Below are 20,814 nucleotides of genomic sequence, written 5' to 3'. Positions count from 1 at the left end.
AATTGAACAGTGCTGCTGGCCTGCTTTGTCTGCTTTAAAAGCCAGCGATTTAGCTGAGTGAGGATGACAGCTGTGCCACAACTATGACAGTTGCATCCTCGGAGCTACCCTCCAAGGTGTTCTCCTGCAATTCAGGAGAGGGGGCCACCCAGGATGGGCCGGCTCCGTCGGCTGGAAGACCTGTGGGAGAACGGACATGTGGTCAGTGGGAGGGATGGGTCAGTCAGTAAGGCTATCACAACTCATGTTTGACAGGTGGAGCCTGGTGGTTTCGCAACTCTGCAGCGTCTGCCAGCCTCTGCGTGGGTGACTGCTCTGTCCTCGACCACTCCAGTCACCTCCAAGGCCCGCTCCTCGAAGGACGTCAGGATTCTGATGTCCGGCACCCCACCGCCATTCTGGGCCCTCTCCCACCGATTGTGAGAGAGGTTTTCCTGAGGAGACACAGAGAGGGCATCGTTAGCCAGACGTGTGGTTCACTGTGGTGAGAGAAGGGGTGTGAAGGCAGAGTGAAGGGATGTAAAGGCAGAGTTGGGGTGTATTGAGGGGGGAGGGAGGGCTGGGGCTTGCCTGGGGGATTCGGCGGGGGTGGATGCTCCCATGGTGCAGAGGGGGGCGCGGGGGGGGGGGGGGGGGGGGCAGGCATTGGTGTCTACTCACTCATGCTGCCCAGTGTAGATCGTTGACCTTTTTGCAGCATTGAAGGCTAGTCCTCCTGGCCACACTCTCCGAGCTGACGGCTGCCGCCACCTCGTCTTTTGGCTCATGCTCCAGGACCCTCGGGGGAACAGGACATCCCTCCTGGCCTCCACGAGCCTCCCTAGGTCAGCATCCCCGAATCTTGGTGCTGATCTCCTTGGAGCCATTGTTGCAAACTGGATGGTGTTGGCTGAGCAAGTGCCGCCTTGTTAGCGGGAGGCTGGCGAGTGCAGTGCCAGCGAATCAGCTGGCGAGCCTTCATTTGTGGCAAGAGGCCCGTGAAGCCTTGTTAGGTGGACCAATTAATGTTGAATTGCGTTGCCGGCCTCGCTGGGCCGAGTGCCGGGAGGCTCGCGGCAATTCCTGCTCGCTACCACATTTAGAAATCTTTCCGCTGAATCGCACCCTCTAAGTGTTGGCGAAACCGATGAGAAACTCTATAGGGCCGAAAAGAGTGTAATAGAATAGCGGTGGAAAACTGCATGAAAAACCCGCCACAAATGAACTTTGAATTTTTTGGGGGGGGGGAATCGCGCCAAGATAGAAACTGCCTGGCTTTCCAGTCCACTGATAACAGCTGATCTGTGAAGCTAGTTCTTTGCCCGGATAGCATGTTGATTGTCTTTTCCAGTGTTTTCTGGGATTTTATTTGCAATTCAAGAAAGAGTCATGTATTGTCAGCTTAAATGATTTTAAATATCATAAGGTTTTGTAATTATTGCCATTTGAGGCATAAGCAAGTAGTATAAAAAGGTTGCAATGGACTGGAGGAGAAAATGACCAAGTACACAATGTGTTCTTCAACTGTGGAGAGGATGGAATAAAATTGTAACAAAGCGTTTTGATGTAATCAAAGCTAAGACTAAATTACAGTTATTTTTGGCATGGAGACTCCCTCTTTTCATACGATTTTCCCCTTTTGTGATTCCACATGACAGACCACCCCTGTCTGGGTGGGCAGACTACTGGTCATTGATCTCAACCAATGCTGGTCTGAAGCTAGGTCCCATGCCAAAGCAATGTGGGGTGATGGTTTCTTGTTAAACGAATGGATGCTGTGGTATGAAGAGACAAAAGTCTAGCTCCTTTTCACAAACACCTTTATTTCACTTTAACAGACTCTGCACTAAACTCAATCATCACATCACAAGATCCAGAGTCCACCTGAAGCCCCTTTACATATCAGTGTCAATCATTGAACATTTAACATAAATGAGACAATCATTGAACCCTTAACATAAATGAGACAACTAATTGCAATGTCTCTTAACCCATTACTTAACAGTCTCCCCTTCCTTGGAGAAAAGAAACAATTAGGAGAAAACAACATTTCAAGAAACTAAAATATCAAGAAACTAAAACACACATCTGATTCCCCCCTTTTTTTTAAGTAGAAGAAAAAAAAACATTCACAGAAACAGGCGCCCTTCATTCACAATATCTAAAAGTTTCTGTGAACTGGCCCCTCTTTTCGTAAAACAGTCTTGACAGTTGATAGCTACTGTCAACCCATTAAATTTTTGTTATTTCCCCTCTGTCCAACACCTGCTTTAAACTTGCAATGTCTATCTGTAACCTCTTTTCATTGACACTTTTTGTAGAGTGCACATTTTCCCACAGGGATTTATTGTCAATGTGACAGTCAATAGGTATATTACCCAAATCCCCTAATCCCAAAATTTCTGTCAATATCTGACTTACATAAAAGGCCATTTCCACCGCTTCCACTAAGCTTAACGTCTCAGCAGCCAAAGTGCTTTTGACCACTCTCCTTATTTTCTTTGTTTCCCACACAAGAGGGCAACATTTACCATTGTTCCCCAAAAGGAAAATTAAAACCTCCTGCGCTTGAAACTCCATCACATAAATTTGCATAGGATGCATCACTATAAACTATGTGTTTCAAATGCCTAAGATCATTTAAAACAGGGAACTTCAAAACACACTCCTGCATTTTTAGTTTGGCCAACACTTTATTTGCTCTTATTATGTCTTCCACTTTGGGATCATTCATCTTTGTACTCAACTCTAAAACATCAAAACTCATGTCCGGTCTAGCCTGTCTTCCTAACCAGTTCAGTTGCCAAATTAAACTTCGCATCCTTTTCTATCTCCGAAACCATTGCGTCCTTTTGTGAAACCGGCCACGACTAAGTGCTATTGGGCTGATGCTTTCCAAGTAAGATTGCTGACGTAAAGTTGTCTCTAACTGAGTCTGTCCGATTTCCAAACCAATATATTTAAATGCACCTGAAGCCTGACTTCCAACCCTGAATTCTTTCCTCGAACCAGAGATTACATGGCTTCAAAATCACTAGTCCCACCCCACAAAAAATCATCAACATGCATCATGAAGATGCCAGCAAGATTTCCTTTATAATTTCATAGAATTTACAGTGCAGAAGGAGGCCATTCAGCCCATCGAGTCTGCCCCGGCTCTTGGAAAGAACACCCTACCCAAGGTTAACACCTTCACCCTATCCCCATAACCTAGTAACCCCACCCAACACTAAGGGCAATTTTGGACACTAAGGGCAATTTATCATGGCCAATCCACCTAACCTGCACATCTTTGGACTGTGGGAGGAAACCGGAGCACCCGGAGGAAACCCACGCACACACGGGGAGGATGTGCAGACTCCGCACAGACAGTGACCCAAGCCGGAATCGAACCTGGGACCTTGGAGCTGTGAAGCGATTGTGCTGTAATGCCAGTAAAACATTGCAGGATCTGCTTTCAACTGGCAACAGCCTAACTTTAACAAGACTGAACTTACCAAAAAGTACCACACTCTAGATGCATCATTTAATCCATATACACATTTGTTCAACTTCCACAGTACCCCTTCTGTGTTAGCTGCTTCTTTAGGAGGACGGAAAAAAATGTCTCTCTGGAGCTGATGCCCCTGCAAAAAGGCAGCTTTTATATCTCTAGATTTGCATTCCCATGCCTTTGTGGCTAATAGAGCCAAGAAGATCTTTAAAATAACCTTTCCTGCTGTAGGTGAATCTACCCTTAAGTCCTGATAAAGTTTTCTTCAAATCCCCTTGCCACAAGCCTGGCCGTTGCCTTATAAATTCCATCTGGAAGAACCTTTTCTGTACAAATCCATCTGTGGGATAGAGCTTTTTGTCCCCTATCCGGTACTTCCGTGTATACCCCAAATTCACTCCAACTATGCAATTCTTGCTGTTTAGCATCTTTGATAACTTTTTCATCTAATTTATTTGAAGCCACCAAAATCTCATGTGCATGTGGGCTTCTACTTCTATTAGTATTCGTAGTCTTACTCCTGTTCCGAGATCTTGATAGACTACGTCCCCTTTGCTGCCTGGTATCTCGTTCTGTACTGCTTGATCTTTTTCTTCTGTAGCGGGATGTCCTTTCAATAGTTCTCGACCTTTTCCTGCGAACCTGTTCACTATCCGATGTACTATCTGAACTGGCACTGCATTTCTGTGCCCTCCATTTTTGAACTTTGTTTTCCCAATCCATTGTCTTAACTTCCTCCCCTGAATGCTGTACATTCAACCAATGTTTATACTTTCCAATGGCCTTCCCTGCTCTACTAATAACAGTTGCATCCTTCCATTGACTAGACCCTTCAGGCAAGTATGTCACTTTTGTACCAACCTTTGGCAGTTGCCCTTTCGGAAAAATGGCCTGATCTAATTTATCAGAAGTGTCGTGTTCCTCTACAGAAACCCTGTCTATATCAGTTAACTGGTCCTCATAGTTCTGTAACACATGCGTACCAGATGACTCTGGTTCCTCGTCATGTCTGTCTGCTCTGTCTAAATTTGAAAATTTGTAATCGGTACCCATTATCCTTGATGAATGTACCCTAACAGTTTGATTACCATGTTGCAAAATAAATGTTTTGCCATCTATGCCTATGATCTTCCCTGAGCCTTTCCATTCATTAGAATTGTCTCTCTTATAGTATACCATGTCTCCTTGCTGAAAAACGGCATCTGATGGCCGTACATTATGTCTTAAAGCTTTGCGAATTCTTTCAGAGACTTCTGCTTCCAAAAAAGCTTTTCTACTGCTATGTAACGCGTTTAAATGTTCAGCAAAACCTGAGCTAATTGTAGTCCCTTCCCAAACTGGAGGCTGGTCATCCAAAATGGAGGGAATTTTAGGATTTCTACCAAACACTAATTGATAACGACTATAGCCCCCAACCATCTGCTATGAATTCTTTGCATGTACCGCCCATGCTATGCAGTTTGGTTGATCTCCCAAAATTTTCCGAAGCATGTCATCGATAACAGCATGATTTCTTTTGCAGATACCATTACTAAACGGGCTTTCTGCAGCCGTGTTCATAACTCTGATATTCATGTTTTCACACATATCCCTAAACTCATCATTTGCAAATTCTCCCCCATTGTCCGTAAAGAATTTTGCTGGTGGACCCATTCCAGTCCCGATCCATTTTTCCACAATTTTATCCAAAATTACTCTCTTTTCTTTACTTCGTACAATCGTTAATTGACTAAATCTGGTTGCTAAATGCAAAATAAATATATTATTTGCTTTATCCAAGATCTTAAGGTCCATGGCCACAATGTCATTAAAATCCCTGGCCAAAGGTAGGGTTACTATCGGTCGTGCTGGTGTCCTTCTGTACTTCCTGCAAACTTCACAGCGATCACTAACCTGTTCTATCAGCTTAGAATAGTCGTCATCCGTTACCCCTGCATCCTTTAATAAATTTTTCAGCCTCCGAGGAGACGGATGTGCAAATTGCCTATGCAGTTTTACTACAATAAGCTTTTTACCAGCTAAGGTCTCATTATCAACTGCCATTAACACATCCTTAACCACTCTACTTGAAACATTATTTGTCAATAATGGAATACAATAATGTCCCGACTGTGTAAATTGTAAGTCCACCGTCTTTCCAAAAACTGTTGCCTTATCCTGTTCCATATCCAGCTTCATGTGTGCTTTCTTCATCGACGGTCTGCTCAGAAGCAAAGGTATCTAACTTGATACAACATCCGTGCCAATAAAATGATTCACTCCAGCAATATTGCAAGGGATCACCACTCTTTTCAGCGACTTCAGAGTATTATCATCTCCAAACCTGAAACTTGTGGAACTTTTAAATTCCTTAACCTTGTTACGATTTTCAGCATCCAATGAGTCCAGATAACATTTTAACCAGTCAATCCCACACACAGTAGATGTGCAGCCACTGTCCAATACAGCACAGTTAAAAGATTCTGCAACCAACACCCTCATTACCGGCGTAAAACAGCTTGTTAATAGGACAATGCCTTCTTTCTGGTCACTATCGTTTTCCTCTTCTGACTCTTCCGTGTCATGTGTCGCTTCAAATACTCTATCATTACGAGTTGGACAGTTGAAAGCATAATGGTATTGAGAGTCACATCGAATTATCATGCCCCGTGCATTTCTGGGGTTCATCCTCCTATTGTAGGTTCTAACTGGGTTTCTGTCTTCATAATTTCCTTGTCTCGGTCTCCTTTTATAATCTTGAGGCCTGTTCGTAGCCATACGATTTCGCCATCCTGTTAGTAGTGTATCTTCCATATTCTGCCTTATTGCAGGCTGACCTATTTGGGTCATCAGAGCCATTGGAATTGAATGTTTCCCCAAAATTTTTTAAAAAGCTGTTGTCACCTGTTCGAATAAGGTATCGTTATCCGTAAACTGAACTCCTGTCAAAACTAAGAGCCTATCCATGTTGCTCACTCTAGCACAGTCAAGTAATTTAAAGGCCAACACAGACTGTGGAATTTCCAGCCTGTGTTTCTGCAGCTTTTATATGGTCTGCCAAATTCCATTATAAAGTCTTCCATAGATAAATCCTCCATTTTCCGGAACTTATCAAAATCCGACCATGCTTCATACGCACCTAACAAGTCGTCTTTCTTATAAATCTTATCCATATAAAGTAATAATGTCGCCAGACCTTCTTCTGAGTCTACCTCTTCCAACTCCAGCTCAGAAAGCACTTTGTTTCGGATTTTACTGCCATACGGTAAAGAAAGAGCCAATGCCATACCTTGCTTTCTCTTTCCTAAAGTAGTCACCTTAGTCCACATAACTACCGCACTTCTCCATTGGTCGTATGATTCCCTTTCAGAAAATAAGGGAGGATAATCATATCCGGCCATCTTCGTCCTGGGTTCAGCCATATATCCCCCTTTTTTTTTCACTCCTTGGTTTGATCTGGAAAAATTGAATCTTTCAACCCTTCACATTTAGACAGCAACCATCCTCTGCTACCAGTTGTTAAACGAATGGATGCTGTGGTATGAAGAGACAAAAGTCCAGCTCCTTTTTACAAACACCTTTATTTCACTTTAACGGACTCTGCACTAAACTCAATCATCACATCACAAGATCCAGAGTCTACTTGAAGCCCCTTTACATATCAGTGTCAATCATTGAACATTTAACATAAATGAGACAATCATTAAACACTTAACATAAATGAGACAACTAATTGCAATGTCTCTTAACCCATTACTTAACATTTCTCTGTCTCCCCTTCGCTTCCATAAATTGAAACTTACTAGTAGCTTCTGCGCAGCTATGTGATGCAAAGATGAAATTGGGAAACTGGTGTGTGGAATGAATTTTCCTTACAAGTTACAAAATGAAGACTTGTTGATGTTATGTAGAAGAATACCTAAACAACCATGATTTATCTGCAATTAACTTGAATTTTTTTGTGAAGACTTACAATAATGTGCCATTGTGTAATTTGCAGCTTTCGAACGAGCAAAGGAGTTGGCTATTCAGCACATTTTGTTGGAAACTGTTTGATTGTAACATCGTTGAAATCAAAAGGAAAAGGTTTCCAGCATTGTGTGAAGTATGATTTTCAACCAAGAAAGGTAAATACATGACATAACTAACATTAATAAACTGGAGAATACATTTTATGGAAGACCACAAATGCTACTTGTATCAAAAAATATATTTTGTTTATACTGTCCAATCAGTAGATCAATTTTTTGTATTTCATTGCGTTTTGTGATTTATATTAAAAGTTGCAACTTTTGTGATGTAGATTTTTGAATATAGTGCATGGTTATTAAAAAATCTAGGCTCAAATGTTATGTCCTTTCATCATGGCACTATTGTGCTTCATATTTTTCTGACACAAATTTGCCCTAGTGTATTCTTTTATCAGGTGTAATAGAAAACCAAAAGTTGACAGTGTTAGCTTTGATTCAGTACTGAGGTGAAAGTGACTGCACTTGACATCAAGGCAGCATTTGACCGAGTATGGCATCAAGGAGCCCAAAGCAAAACTGAAATCACTGGGAGACAGGGAGAAAACATCCTGCTTGTTGGAGTCATACCTGGCACAAAGGAAAATGGTTGTGGTTGTTGGAAGTCAGTCATCTCAGTTCCAGGATTTCACTGCAGGAGTTCCTCAGGGTAGTGTCCGAGGCCTGGCCATCTTCAGCTGCTTCATCACTGACCATCCTTCCATCAAAAGGTCTGAAGTGGGGATGTTTGTATATGATTGCACAACGTTCGTCACACCTCAGATACTGAAGCAGTATATGTGCAAATGCAGCAAGATCTGGAAAATATCCAGGCCTGGGCTGACAAGTGGCAAGCAACATTCACGCCGCACAAATGTGAGACAATGACCATCTCCAATATGAGAGAATCTAACCATTGCCTCATGACATTCAATGGCATTACCATCTCTGAATTCCTCATTCCAAATATCCTGCGGGGTTACCATTGATCAGAAACTGAACCAGACTAGCCATACAAATACTATGTCTAACAAGAGCAGGTCAAAGGCAAGGAATCCTGCGTCGCCTCCTGACTCCCCAAAGCCTGTCATAATCTACAAAACTCAAGTCAGGAGCATGTTGGAATACTGTCCCCTTGGCCTGGATGAATACAGCTCTAACAATACTCAAAGCTTGCCACCATCTAGGACAAAGCAGCCCACTTGATTGGTACCCCATTCATTAACATTCACTCCCTCTACCAATGACGCATGAAGAACAAAGAACAATACAGCACAGGAACAGGTCCTTCGGCCATCCAAGCCTGCGCCCATCACGTGTCCTATCTAGACCATCTGTCTGTATCCTTCTAAACCCTGTCTGTTCATGTGTCTATCCAGATAAATCATAAAGGTTGCTAATGTACCTGCCTGAACCACCTCACTTGGCAGTGCATTCCAGGCCACCACCACCCTCTGTGTAAAAAAAGCTTGCCCACACATCTCCACTGAACATTTCCCCCCTCATCTTGAACTGGTGCCCCCTTGTAATTGTCATTTCTGCCCTGGGAAAAAGCCCCCAACCCCTCATAATTTTATAAACTTCTATTAGTTCATCCCTTGGCCTCCGTCTGGGAGAACAATCCCAGTTTATTTAATCTCTCCTCATATCTAATACCCTCCATAACCAGGCAACATCCTGGTAAACCTTTTCTGTACTGGCAGCAGCAGCGTGTACCATCTACAAAATACTCTGCGGGAACCCACCAAAGCTCCTTAAACAGCACCTTCCAAACCCACGACCATTATCATCTGGATGGACAAGGGCAGCAGATACATGAGAACGCCACCACTTTGAGGTTCCCCTCCAAGTCACTCTCCATCCTGTTATTTCTTCACTGTCACGGTGTCAAAATCCTAGAACTGCCTCCCTAACAACACAATGAGTGTACCAACAACACATGGAATGCAGCTTACCACTCTTCCCCTCACCTCCCTTCTGGAGGGAAATTAGAGATGGGTAATAAATGCTGACCTACCCATGGAAGTCCAGATCTCTTGAGTGAATAAAAAATACTTGGTTGCCATGTTTCCTAAATTACAAAAGTATTTCATTGTCTGTAAAACCTGAGGCAAGGATAATCTGAAAGGCACTGAGTGCAATTTCTTTTACTTTGATAGTGGAAAATCGATTGAAACACCTAAGCCCAAGATAATCTGCAGTCAAATAGAATAAGTGTTCAAAGCTGAATACCCACAGTCTAATTCTCCTTAACAACATATAAAATAACTTAAAAGAATAGAAAAAGCTGTGCTTATAAAAGATTACCAAAATACTGCAGATGCTGGAATCTGAAACCAGAACAGAGGACACTGGAAAACCTCAGCAGATCTGCGAGCGTTTATCAGGAGAGAAACAGAGTTAACGTTTCGAGCCATAGGGCACCATCCTCTGGCCATGCTGCGCCACAGTGAGCGGCTTTTCCGGCGCAGCATGGCCGGTGAAAGCCGGGAGACCCTCCTCCGCGGATTGATCCGGCTTGCAACACCTCGTTAGATTCAAAGGAATTTCACAAGCTGTTACAAAGAGAATCCCGCCCACAATGGGACGGGGATCTCGGGTGAGTGTTGTTTGATACTGGTCCCTGTAAATGGGGACCAGATGGAATGGCACTCATGGTCTCCAAGGGGATTGGAGGCCCCCAGCTGCATGCCCTTTGGCAGGGTGGTGCCCTGGCACTGCTGGTGCCACCTTGGAAGCCTGGCAGTGCCACCTGGGTGCCAGCCTGACATTGCCAAGGTGCCCAGGTGGCACTGCCAGCTGATCGGGGCATTGCCAAGTTGGCACTGTCAAGGTGCCAGGCTGTTATTTTTTGCGTGTGCAATTGGTCCGGGGTTGCCTGGCCATGTTGAGTTTAAGTTGGCAGGGAAGGTCGGGGATTTTTTGTGGGCCTCGGAGATTGGTATGCAGTTACAACAGGAAGTTCCGGCGAACGGAGCTCCCCATTATAAAAAACATGGCTATGTGCGGCCTTGGCTGCACATTCCCCATTTGAACCCCATATTCAAAGTGAGTCGCGTTCAATAGCCATGTGTTTCTCGGCACTGTGAGTGCCGGGAAACACGTGGCTAAACGTGCTCACTAGGGAACTTTGATCCCTTTTGGAAAGATCGCGCCCAATGACTCTTCGTCGGAACTAAAAGGATGGAGAATGTTGAGCAAATGAAACTGCAAAAAAAAGTAGCAACTTTGAGAACAAATGGCCTGATATGGGGAGAGTGTGTTTTGCATCGAGGCATATATGCATGGAATATTTTATTAAAAAGAGAAAAAAGAGGGGTTTAAGATGGAGGAGAAAGGTAAAAGTCTACAGTTGCCGAATTCAGTGTTGACTCCCCAGGGCTGCAACATGCCCAATTGGAGGATGGCGCTCCTGTAGTTTGCGCTGGGCCTCTCTGGAGCATTACAGCAGGCCAAGGACAGACTCTGCTTATGCTTGTTGCTAAAATGAATGCGAATTTACAATAACTGACTGCTGTGGTTGATGCACATTGAAATGAATAAGCTGTTATGTCTAGAATTGTGCAGATGTCAGATTTCATTAATATCGATGGTAAAAGTGTATTATGTATATTGTTTTTCAGTGGTATATGATCAGCATTGTGCATATCTACAATCGCTGGAGAAATAGTGAGATTCGTTGTTATGTCAATGGTCAGCTGGTTTCTTATGGAGATATGGCTTGGCATGTCAACACTAATGATGTAAGTTCAATGTGGCTTTGTGGAAAAAATAAAAAAGATGGTTTGAACATGCATGTATTTGAACAGGTGGTACTTAGAATATGAGGATCAAGATGCATCAGGCACAGCTGCCTCACAGCGCCAGGGTCCCGGGTTCAATTCCGGCCTCGGGTGACTGTGTAGAGTTTGCACTTTCTCCCTGTGTCTGCGTGGGTTTCTTCCGGGTGATCCGGTTTCCTCTCACTGTCCAAAGATCTGCAGGTTAGGTGGATTGACCATGCTAAATTGGCTCTTGGTGTCCAAAAGATTCGGTGGGGTTACCGGGATAGGGTGAAGGCGTGGGTTTAAGTAGGGTGCTCTTTCCAATAGCCGATGCAGGCTCGATAGGCCGATAGGCGGAATGGGCTGCTTCTGCACTGTAAATTCTATGATTCTTATATTGATCATACTTCACCTTGTTAGTGTTTCCAGAAGGAATTCTATAATAGCAAATCTCACCATCAACCTTTTCACCTTTTTTGACAAAGGAATACTGTTGGCTAAGTGGGGTCGTGAACTTTGAACCGAGTCTGAAAAGTGGTGCTGAGAAGTTACTAAAATTGTACGAAAGATGCAATTATGTGGAGTAATGAAGGAAACTGGAATTATTTTCATACCTATATCCAATCAAAGGGGTTTTGATAGAATAAGTAAAGAGAAAATATTTCCACCTGCAGGATGCTCAGTAATCAGAGCACCCTAGAGCTAAGGCAATTGTCAAAATAGTGCGAGGGAGATGAAGGTTAATTTTACACTGTGTGTTATGATCTGGGTGCACTAACTATCTGAATGAGTGGAAGATACTGACTCATTAGTGACTTTATGAAGGGAATTGGATAACTACTTGAAAAGGCGAAAGTTGCAGTGCTGAGACTAAAGAGCAGTGGGGTGCACTAATTGGATAACTCTTTCAAAGAGCTAGCATTGGCATGATGAGCCCAAGGGCCTTCTGTGCTATAAATTCTCTGATTCTAAGCTGCAGTCTCTTAGTTCTGCTCAAAAATATTTATGATCTGTTTGTTTTACTGTATTTTCAATATAATCTGATAAACTCAAGTTATTTGCTTGGCTCAAAGTGCATAAGCATTCACCATTGCATTACTTGTTTTCTTTGTTTAGAGTTTTGACAAATGTTTCCTGGGCTCATCGGAAACTGCAGATGCAAATAGAGTATTCTGTGGGCAGCTTGGAGCTGTGTATGTGTTCACTGAAGCACTTAACCCAGCACAAATATTTGCAATACATCAGTTAGGACCCGGATACAAGGTATGTCTTTATGGTTGAGTAGAAGGCAAGTCTTTTTATTGTGTAATGTTTGTGTGTATGCAGTGTATTTACTGAAATCCAATGCTATAGGTACAAACTCAGGAAGCAGGTGAGTGAGGATATTTGTCCTGCCTTAGCTCATCTGCGAGTTATGAATTCACATTCTTTCAATTGTGTTATTTAGCTGTCATTTGAAGAGTTTGAGGTTTTTGCTTTAACTACCTTACTCAGAGGACTAGTATACATGCGCTCTTTGCATGAAGGCTTTCTTCATCCAATCTGTCCTGAACTTCAAATCACAAGGATTAACCCAGGCCTGTTGTTCTTCTTGCCTACTGTAAAATGGTGCTTAATTAATATTAAGCCTGAGCCTCTGGAGTACTAATGCAGTGACATTATCACACTGCCACCATCTCCCCTTAACAAAGAATTATTAAATCATGTTTTTCTTAGGCAGTCCCATGGAGTTGAGGGTGACTTGCTTCCACACTAGAAATGAGTTCTCAGGTGACTGAGGAGTCCAAAGCAATACCTACAGCCCCCCTTGCAGTTGGGGTAGACGGTGGTTGGAGGAGCGGGTGGGTGGGGTGCCCAGATTACCATGCACTCCTTTCACTGTCAACGCTTGGCTTCATCTTGCTCTCAAGCGCTGAAACTCGAAGTGTATAAAATCATAATGTGTATTTGAACAGCTCTCCAATTGACATGTTATAATTCAGTTGGATCCTCTTGCAGAAATGTGAAATTCTGTCCTGTATTTCACCAAAGCCAGTATGCCTTTTACAGTGAGTGTTGGCAGGCTAACACGCAGATTGATGATTCCTTCCTAGTCTATCATAATTACCCATTGGATAAACTTGCTGAACCATTTTGGGGACGTTTTACTCACAATTAAAGAATACAGTGAACATATTGCTTTGATCCTATTTCAAGCTTTGTATTCATAAGGAATTAATCAAAGAAATTTGTGCAAACCATGCAGCACAAGGTGAGATTTTTCTATCTGCTAAAACATGGGCCTGTGCAATTGTACAAATCACACTAAACCATACATGTTTAAAAACATAGGAAATAGGAGCGAGAATCAATCAAACGGCCCCTTGAGTGTGTTTCGCCATGCACTACAATTACAGCTGATATTCTACTGAACATCCACTTTGTCTGCTCACCATATTTCTTTTTGCCATGAGACCAAAAATCAGTCTAAATTTTGAACATACACAATAATGGATCATCCACAACTCTCTGCGGTAGAGAATGCCAAAAAATCAGAACCCTCTCAAGAAATTTCTCCTTATTTCAGTCTGAAATGCTCGATCCTTGAGCCCAATGCTTGTTCCCCCACATTCTAGTTTCTCCAGGCTGTGGAAATAACTACTGTTTACCTTGTCAAGCCCCTTTGAATTCTTGTCTATTTAAGTAAGATTACCTCTCATTGTTCTTAACTCCAGATAGTTTAGGCCCATTTACTCAGCACATTAGCATTAGGGCACCCACTCATCATGTCAACCAAGCTAGTGAACCTGCACTGCAACCCTTCCTTTAACACAATCCGAGGGTGCAGGAAATCTGAACTAAAGACAGAAAACTTTAGAAACACTCAAAGATTTTCCAGCATTTGCAGAGCTTGTTAAGAGATGTGACCATACTTTTTTTTGGGTGTGGCCAAGGGATCCATTCTCAGCAGCCACAAAGGTTTTGGCATATGCTCAGTATGGCAAAGTCGTGCATGTTCAGCCCAGCATTCCAGGTTCTTTGGAGCTGTGGCCGAGATCACCTGCATGACGAGGGTGGCAAGAAAGCCAACCGCTGGTCCCTTGGTAGTGGGTAAAAGTGAGCTCAGAATGTTGCTGGCTTAGAAGAAGCCCTTGGAGCCGATTTGTAGCTCTGTGTAAATGGGTAACTGGAGTTCAGAGCAAATCGGGAACAGTGCCATCTCAGTGAATCTGGCTGTCTGCTAAAGAGCTGAAGTTGTGCCAATAATTAGAGTGGAGTGCAGCTTTGTGAATCGCATGAAAGGTGAAGAGATTGAATCATCAGGAGGTATGCTGCTGTTGAGGCAAAGTCAGAGCAGTTTTTAGGGAATTCAGAGGCTAGATCTTTGAAAGTCTTGTGAGGGAGACAAAATGTTCACAAGATTGTGTATCTCATTATGGACACTAACATTTTGGTGGGTTGCTGAGAAATTCATGGGATCTGTCATGGTCGCATCTGCTATTGGTTGTACATTTTGGTGTGTTTCACCACAGTTTGCCTGTTCATTCATATTTATCTTCCTTGCAGCAATTTCCGAACAACTGATGTCAGTCCCGCTGGCACTGCCTTCACCTTTTCTTTTTTTAAAAATACTATTTTATGAAGGCATTTGAAAATTTTTCTAACATTAACAAAAACAATGACATTAACATGGTAAAATAAGCATTTCCCCCTCCAGCCCAATTTTCACACACTTCAAACATACAACAACAATGCCCCCCCCCCCCCATTGCTGACATTTTAAATTTTCCCAGAGAAAGTCGACGAACGGCTGCCACCTCCGGGAGAACCCTAACATTGACCCTTTGAATGCAAACTTTATTTTCTCAAGACTGAGAAACCCAGCCATGTCACTAACTCTACACACGGGGGCCACGAGTCCCTCCACATTAATAAGATCCGTCTCCGGGCTACCAGGGAGGCAAAGGCCAGGATGTCGGCCTCTTTCGCCCCCTGAACACCCGGATCTTCCGACACTCCAAAGATCGCTACCTCCAGACTCGCCACCACCCGTGTTTTTAGCACCGTGGATATTGCCTTAGCAAAACAGCCAAAACCCTCTAAGCTTCGGGCATGCCCAAAACATGTGGACATGATTTGCTGGGCTTCCCGCGCACCTATCCTCTACCCCGAAAAACTTGCTCATCCTAGCCACTGTATAAGGCTAAGCCTGGCGCATGATGAGGAGGTGTTAACCCTGCTTAGGGCATCCGCCCATAGACCTGCCTCTATCTCTCCTCCAAGCTTGTCCTCCCACTTGGCCCTTAAGCTCCTCCAGATGAGTTTCCTCCGCCTCTGAAAACGCCTGGTAAATATCCGATACCTTCCCCTCTCCCACCCAGGTACTGGAAACTACTCTATCCTGTATCCCCCATGGTGGTAGCAGCGGAAAGGCCGGCACCTGTTTTCTCAGGAGGTCGCGCGCCTGCAAATACCTAAAACCATTCCCTGCTGGCAATTTAAATTTCTCCTCCAAAGCTTTCAAACTGGGAAAGCTCCCATCTATAAATAGATCCTCCATCCTTCTAATTCCTGCCTTCTGCCAACACCGGAACCCGCCATCTAGCCTACCCAGTACAAACCTGTGGTTGTTATAAATCGGGGTCCAAATCGATGCTCCCTTCTCTCTCTCTTATACCTTCTCCACTGCCCCCAGATCCTCAGAGCTGCCACTACCACTGGACTTGTGGAGTATCGGGCCGGCGAGAATGGCAGAGGTGCCGTTACCAATGCTCCCAGACTGGTGTCTTTACATGACGCCAGCCTCCATCCACTCCCATGCCGACCCCTCCCCCACTACCCAGTTCCTGATCATAGCTATATTAGCCGCCCAATAGTAATTGCAGATTTGTATTACTTCCCCATCCCCTCCAACGGGTCCGAAATGTACAAGAGCAGGTCATCTGCTTAGAGCGAGACCCGGTGCTCCACCCACCCCCTCCCCCGAAGCAGCCCTTTCCAGTTCCTAGAGGCTCTTAACACCATGGCCAATGGCTCTATGGCCAGAGCAAACAGTAACGGGGAGAGGGGGCACCATTGCCTCGTCCCTCGCTGTAGTTCAAAATACCCTGACCTCAGCCGGTTCGTTTGCACACTCGCTACTAGTGCCTGATAAAGCAACTGCACGCAGTCAATAAAGCCCTCACCAAACCAAAACCTTCCCAGCGCCTCCCACAGGTAATTCCACTCCACCCGATCAAAAGCCTTATCCGCATCAGACGACATTTCCCTGGCCCTACACTCATCCCTAGAGCATCTCGAAAACAAGGACTCCTACATCAGACTCCTATTTATTGACTACAGCTCTGCCTTCAACACCATAATCCCAGCCAAACTCATATCAAAGCTCCAAAACCTAGGATTTGGCTCTCCACTCTGCAACTGAATCCTCGATTTTCTGACCAACAGACCACAATCAGTAAGAATGAACACCAACACCTCCTCCACAATAGTCCTCAATACCGGTGTCCCGCAAGGCTGCGTACTTAGCCCCCTACTCTACTCCCTGTACAGACACGACTGCGTGGCAAAACTTGGTTTCAACTCCATTTACAAGTTTGCTGACGATACGACCATAGTGGGCCGGATTTCGAATAACGACGAGTCAGAATACAGGAGGGAGATAGAGAACCTGGGGAAGATAGAGAACCTGGTGGAGTGGTGTAATGATAACAATCTCTCCTTCAATGCCAGCAAAACTAAAGAGCTGGTCATTGACTTCAGGAAGCAAAGTACTGTACACACCCCTGTCAGCATCAACGGGGCCGAGGTGGAGATGGTTAGCAGTTTCAAATTCCTAGGGGTGCACATCACCAAAAATCTGTCCTGGTCCACTCACGTCGACGCTACCACCAAGAAAGCACAACAGCGCCTATACGTCCTCAGGAAACTAAGGAAATTCAGCATGTCCACATTAATCCTTACCAACTTTTACAGATGCACCACAGAAAGCATCCTATCGGGCTGCATCACAACCTGGTATGGCAACTGCTCGGCCTAGAACCGCAAGGAACTTCAGAGAGTCGTGAATACCGCCCAGTCCTTCACACGAACCTGCCTCCCATCCATGGACTCCATCTGCACCTCCCGCTGTCTGGGGAAAGCGGGCAGCATAATCAAAGATCCCTCCCACCCAGCTTACTCACTCTTCCAACTTCTTCCATCGGGCAGGAGGTTCAGAAGTCTGAGAACACGCACGAACAGACTCAAAAACAGCTTCTTCCCCACTGTCACCAGACTCCTAAATGACCCTCTTATTGACTGACCTCATTAACACTACACCATGTATGCTTCATCCGATGCCAATGCTTATGTTGTTACATTGTATATTTTGTGTTGCCCTATTATGTATTTTCTTGAAATTTGTTTAATTCCCTTTTCTTCCCATGTACTGAATGATCTGTTGAGCTACTTGCATAAAAATACTTTTCACTGTACCTCGGTACACATGACAATAAACAAATCCAATCCAACCCAATTCAATCCACCGCTACCACCACCTCAGCTTCCTCTCCTTCTGAGGGCATCATAATAACATTTAGAAGCCTTCGAACATTGACCTTGAGTTGCCTGCCCTTAACAAAACCCGTCTGGTCTTCCCCTATCACCCCCGGGACACAGTCCTCTATCCTTGTGGCCAGTATCTTAGCCAGTCGTTTGGCATCCAAATTCAGTAGATAAATCGGACTGTATGACCCCCATTGCTCCGGATCCTTCTCCTGTTTCAAGATCAATGAAATCGAGGCCTGCAACATTGTTGGGGCGAGGACTCCCTTTTCTCTTGCTTCGTCAAATGTCCTCAGCAGCAGTGGGCTCAATATCTCTGAAAACGTCTTGTAGAATTCCACCTGGTAGCCGTCAGGCCCCGGGGCCTTACCCGACTGTATGCCTTCCAGCCCCTTGATTGTTTCCTCAATCTCAACTGGGGCTCCCAGTTCCTTCACTAGATCCTCCTCCACCCTCGGGAACCTCAACTGATCCAGAAATTGCCTCATCCCCTCCACCCCAACCAGGTGTTCAGACTCATATAATTAACTATAAAAGTCCTTAAACACCTCGTTCATCCCATTGGGTCCAGGACAGTATTATCGTCACTACTCATTACTTTACCTATCTCCCTGGCCGCCTCTCTTTTCTTGAGCTGGTGCGCCAGCATTCTGCTTGCCTTTTCCCCGTACTCATAGATCGTGCCCCTTGCCTTCCTTAACTGTTCCACTGCTTTCCCTGTGCTCAACAGCCCAAATTCCACCTGGAACCTCCGCCGCTCTCTCATTAGCCCCTTGTCCGGGGCCTCCGAGTGTCTCCTGTCCACCTGGATTATCTCCTCCACTAATCTATCCCTCTCAGCCCGTTCCGCCTTTTCTCTGTGGGCCCGTATCGAGATTAATTCCCCTCTGACTACTGCCTTCAAAGCTTCCCAGACCGCCGCTGTAGAGACCTCCCCCGTATCATTTGTTTCCAGGTAGTTCTGGATGGACTTGTTAACCCGCCCACAGACTGCCTCGTCCGCTAGCAACCCCACATCCAGTCTCCACAGCGGGCGATGTCCTCTCTCCACACTAACCCATAGACCCACCCAATGTGGGGCATGAACCGACACTGTGATTGCCGAGTACTCAGTATCCACCACCTTCTGTATTAGCGCCCCGCTCAGAACAAAAAAGTCGATGCGAGAGTATACCTTGTGGAGATGTGAAAAAAAAGAAAACTCCTTCGTCCTTGGCCGTGCAAACCTCCATGGGTCTACTCCCCCCATCTGTTCCATAAAATCCTTCAATTCCTTTGCCGCAGCTGGCCTCCTTCCTGTCCTGGATTTTGATCAGTCTAATTCCGGATCAATGACTGTGTTGAAGTCCTCCCCCATGATCAAGTTATGTGACTCTTAAGTCTGGGATCTTATCTAAAACCGCCTCATAAATTCCACGTTGTTCCAGTTCGGAGCATGTATGTTTACAAGTACCACTCGCACCCCCACCAGCTTCCCACTCACCATTATGTACCTACCCTCCTTGTCTGACACGATTTTCCCTGCCTCAAATGCCACTCATTTGCTGATAAAGATTGCTACACCCCTGGTCTTTGAGTCCAGTCCTGAGTGGAAGCCACGTGGCTAACCCACCCCTTCCTCAATCTTGTCTGGTCTGTAACCTTTAGGTGTGTCTCTTGTAGCATTGCCATGTCCACCTTCAGTTCCCTCAAATGCGTGAACGCACGAGCCCTCTTGACATCACCCTTTTTAGGCCAGCCTCGAGCTCGCGCCCTCCGCTTCCTCGAGTTCCCACTCGGGCTGTCACCGTTCCCGACCTCCCATTTGTCCGTTGTTAACATGTCCTCCCCTGTCAGCAAAGCAGCTCCCCCTCCCCCTCCCTCCCTCCCCTAACAACAACACTGAAAACCAAATCCCCCAATTCAAGCTCCAGCTTAACACCTGTCCACCCCCCACTGCGCTTCCAAGAGTCAGCTGATCCATGCTGACTCGATAGCTCCCGCCCCTGGCACCGAGCTGTCTGTCTCCCTATTGTACCCTCCCCCCCACATGAATAAACATTTTAAAAGCATCACATTCCCCATAAACAAACAGTAAAAATACAGTGAAGAAACAATCATTTTAGAAAAATAGTCACCCAAAAAGCAGAACTAAATTCAAAGCCCAACGCCCCCTCTAACAAGGTCCCTGCAAGACAGATCAACCGTTAATCATCCACACAGCCCATTATTTCTCATAGAGCTACTTAAATTTTTACAATCCAGCACCACAAATCACTGCCATAGTACTTCTCCAAGGCCTTACTCCATGGTGTCTTTTAATTCGCCTCCAGCTTTATTTCTTTAATAAAGGTCCATACTTTGTCTGGCGTTTCAAAGTAGAAGTCCCATTCCTCATGTGTGACCCACAGGCAGGCTGGCTACAGCATCCCGAACTTCACCCCCTTCTTAAAGAGGGCCGTTTTTGCCCAATTGAACCCAGCTCGCCTCTTTGCCAAATCTGCCCCCTGGTCCTGATGAATGCGCAACTCACAGTTCTCCCAATTGCTGCTCTCTTCTTTCTTGGTACACCGCAAAACGTGTTCCTTGTCCATGAAACGGTGAAAACGCACCACCATGGGCCTCGGCTGTTCGTTCGCTCTCGGCTTCCTCACGAGGGCTCTGTGTGCTCTGTCCAATTGCAGGGGCCGAGGGAATGCTCCAGCCTCCATCAACTTCTCCAACATGTCCGTCATATAGGCCCTCGCAACCGATCCCTCACTGCCTTCAGGGAGGCCAACAATTCTGAGATTCTGCCTCCTCGACCTATTCTACAGGTCCTCCAGCTTATCCTGCAGTCTTTTCTGGCGGTCGTTCATCATCCCCGCCTTGCTTTCCAGCGCGGTTATATACTCCTTGTGCTCGGACAACTTTTGTATGACCTCCTGGATCGCTCTCCCGTGGGTTTCTTGATTCTGAACCACTTGATCAATCGAAGCCTTAATCGAGTCCAGCGTGTCCTCCTTTAGCTTGGCGAAGCAATCCTCGAAAAACTTCACCAGCTGCTCCGTCGGCCACTGTGCCGTCTCCCCGCGGCCCTTGCCCTCTG

The 20,814-nt window shown here is 45.2% G+C and overlaps 1 protein-coding gene across 8 annotated transcripts in view; it reads left to right on the top strand.

The window, feature by feature from the left end:
* Window positions 1-20,814, top strand: part of nbeaa (neurobeachin a) — a 1,044,979-nt gene that overhangs the window by 191,333 nt on the left and 832,832 nt on the right. For all 8 annotated transcript variants that reach the window (XM_038817846.1, XM_038817850.1, XM_038817848.1 and 5 more), the window contains exons 6-8: window positions 7,452-7,578; window positions 11,082-11,201; window positions 12,339-12,485. In XM_038817846.1, the coding sequence (XP_038673774.1) occupies window positions 7,452-7,578; window positions 11,082-11,201; window positions 12,339-12,485 (394 nt within the window). The remainder of the gene's footprint in view (window positions 1-7,451; window positions 7,579-11,081; window positions 11,202-12,338; window positions 12,486-20,814) is intronic.

The sequence above is a fragment of the Scyliorhinus canicula genome, chromosome 14, assembly GCF_902713615.1.
Source record: "Scyliorhinus canicula chromosome 14, sScyCan1.1, whole genome shotgun sequence".
NCBI lineage: Eukaryota > Metazoa > Chordata > Chondrichthyes > Carcharhiniformes > Scyliorhinidae > Scyliorhinus > Scyliorhinus canicula.
The sequence above is the reverse complement of the archived record's forward strand: the minus strand, read 5'-3'. Positions and strand labels throughout refer to the sequence as shown.